The sequence below is a fragment of the Alligator sinensis genome, unplaced genomic scaffold (assembly GCF_000455745.1).
Source record: "Alligator sinensis unplaced genomic scaffold, ASM45574v1 scaffold1625_1, whole genome shotgun sequence".
NCBI lineage: Eukaryota > Metazoa > Chordata > Crocodylia > Alligatoridae > Alligator > Alligator sinensis.
Window position 1 is genome coordinate 80129 of NW_005843507.1, and position 2474 is coordinate 82602.

General features: G+C 51.3%; 1 protein-coding gene across 1 annotated transcript in view; it reads right to left on the reverse strand.

Moving 5' to 3' along the window:
• The window catches only part of LOC102378029 (E3 ubiquitin-protein ligase TRIM39-like), a 23126-nt gene that overhangs the window by 19899 nt on the left and 753 nt on the right, over positions 1-2474 (reverse strand). Inside the window, exon 2 of the mRNA XM_025195430.1 lies at positions 1431-1634. Within this exon, the coding sequence (XP_025051215.1) occupies positions 1431-1634 (204 nt within the window). The remainder of the gene's footprint in view (positions 1-1430; positions 1635-2474) is intronic.

Sequence of the window (2474 nt, forward strand, 5' to 3'; positions counted from 1 at the left end):
GGAAGCCATCTGTATGATCTGCAGGGAGTCCCAGGCTCACCGGGGTCATACAGTGCTCCCCATCCGGGAGGCGGCCAACAATTACCAGGTAGGTGACACCACTGACCTGAGCGAGCCCCTTGCACAGACACACGCTTACCTGGCAGGAGAGATACCATGATAGGTTTCAGCCCGGGTGGTTGTACCTGCCGGGCAAGTGCAGTCCCTTTCTCCTCAGCTGTGAATGACTTAGTGTAGCTGAGCTGAAGGTCTATCGCTTGCACTGCAGGCAAGCTGACTTCTGAGAGAGTCTGCAAATGCCTCCCAATGCAAGGATCTTGGTGACAAAGCTTATGTTCATGGGGTAGAGCTCTTGGGCCTCCCTTTCGCTTGCTCCTTTGGCTGTTTGGTGAAGTGAAATTAGTGGGCATCTGACCTCCAAGGCCTCTGGCCTTGTGGTTTGCACAGAGGATGCCTGCCATGGATTTGGCAGTACCTGAAGCCCCAAGCTGAAGTGTCTGCAAGGAGGGTACTTGCTGATGGTAGCGTCACATAGCCATGAATGATTAAGCTCTGCTTACTTGACAGAATTCAGAACTGATTTGGCCCAAGAGATAAAATTAAAAACAAAAATGTCTGTGCAAGGTGTGGAGAAATCACACCCCTCCCCGTACCCACCCTCTGTAAATTGTTCAGTAAACTGGGGGAGAGACCTCTTCTTGTCAGTGAACCAAGCTCTGGGCCTCAATTCCCCGGGTGTCGATGTGAGGAACTTACCAGAAATCTAGCGAGAAACTTGGATTGAAGTGCTCTAGTCACGTATCAAGAGGCTAGCCAGCCTAAATTGATTTGCTCTAGGTGGGTATTCTTTCTCTATGCTGCTGTTTGTCTTTCTTTATATATATATATATATATATATATATATATACACACACATACATTTTATCTCTTGGGCCAAATCAGTTCTGAATTCTATCAACTAAGCAGAGCTCAATCATTCATGTCCATGTGGCGCTACCACCAGCAAGTATCCTCCCTTGCAGACCCTTCAGATTGGGGCTTCAGGTACTGCCAAATCCATGGCAGGCATCCTCTGTGCAAGCCACAAGCCTAGAGGCCTTGGAGTTCAGATGCCCACTAATTTCACTCTACCAAATGGCCAAAGGAACAGGCTAAAGGGAGGGCTAAGATTATACCCTATGAACATAAGTTTTGTAGCCAAGATCCTTGCACTGGGAGGCATTTGCAGACTCTCTCAGAGGTCAGCTTGCCTGCAGTGCAAGCGATAGACATTCAGCTCAACTACAGTAAGTCGTTCACAGCCAGGGAGAAGGGGATTGCCCTTGCCCGGCAGGTACAACCACCTGGGCTGAAACCTATCATAGTCTCTCCCCTGGCAGGGAAGTGTGTGTCTGTGCAATGGGCTCGCTCAGGTCAGTGGTGTCACCTACCTGGTAATCGTTGGCAGCCTCCTGGATGGGGAGCACTGTGTGATGGCGGTGAGCCTTGGAGTCCCTGCAGATCACACAGATGGCTTCCCCATCCTCCTCACAGAAGAGCTTGAGTTTCTCCTCATGCTCCAAGCATTTCAGGTGGGACTGCTGCAGGTTGGAGATATAACAGAGCGGGCCTGAAGCAGCCACGTAGCTGAGGAGCTGCAAGAGAGGCAGGGGCCTAGGGGTAGGAGGTGGCTGGGACCTGGCGGGGATCTGCAGCTGGCAGAGTACTGGAGGGCGAGGTGTTGCTGTCAGAGGCAGAAAGGAGGCCACAGCGGTGCCTGAGGGACACTCTCTAGAGGCAGGAGACAAGAGCCCTGCAGAGCCAAGGACTCAGGGGGCTGAGCTGGGTTAAAAGGTGAAGGGTTGCCCTAAAATGGGAAATTACTCCCAGGGTCAGGGATCCCAGGGGCTGGGACACACTGCAAGACAGGGCCAAGGGGCCTGGGAACTTGACACAGGGAGGGCTGAGGGCAAGAAAGTTGGCCAAGAACTGGAGGCCTGTGGTCAGAATAAAGGTGGGTAACGGCCAAGGGGCAGAGGTAAAGGAAATTGAAAAAATAACACCCATGAGGCACAGGTGTGTCCGTAGGGGAGGGCAGAGGCCATGAATTTAGCCCTTGAGGTGTTTAGGGCTAGTTGGGTTTCAGCCTCAAAGCCCAGGGACTGTGGGCAGTGGGGCCCGGACCCAAATCAGGTGTGCTAGGGTGAGCCCGAGAGAAGAACCAAATATATAGAGAGAGCACCCAAAACTCCCCAGCACCTGAGGGCAGCCTCCACTCATTGCCTTTAGCATCACGGTGTGTATGTATGTATATGTATGTATATGTATGTATGTAGAGCTATATAGCTCTACATATATATATATATATATATATATGTATTAGTTTATTGCAAGGTGTGGAGAAATCACACCCCTCCCCGTACCCACCCTCAGTAAACTGCTCAGTAAATTGGGGGAGAGACCTCTTGTTGCCTCTGGACCAAGCTCTGGGCATC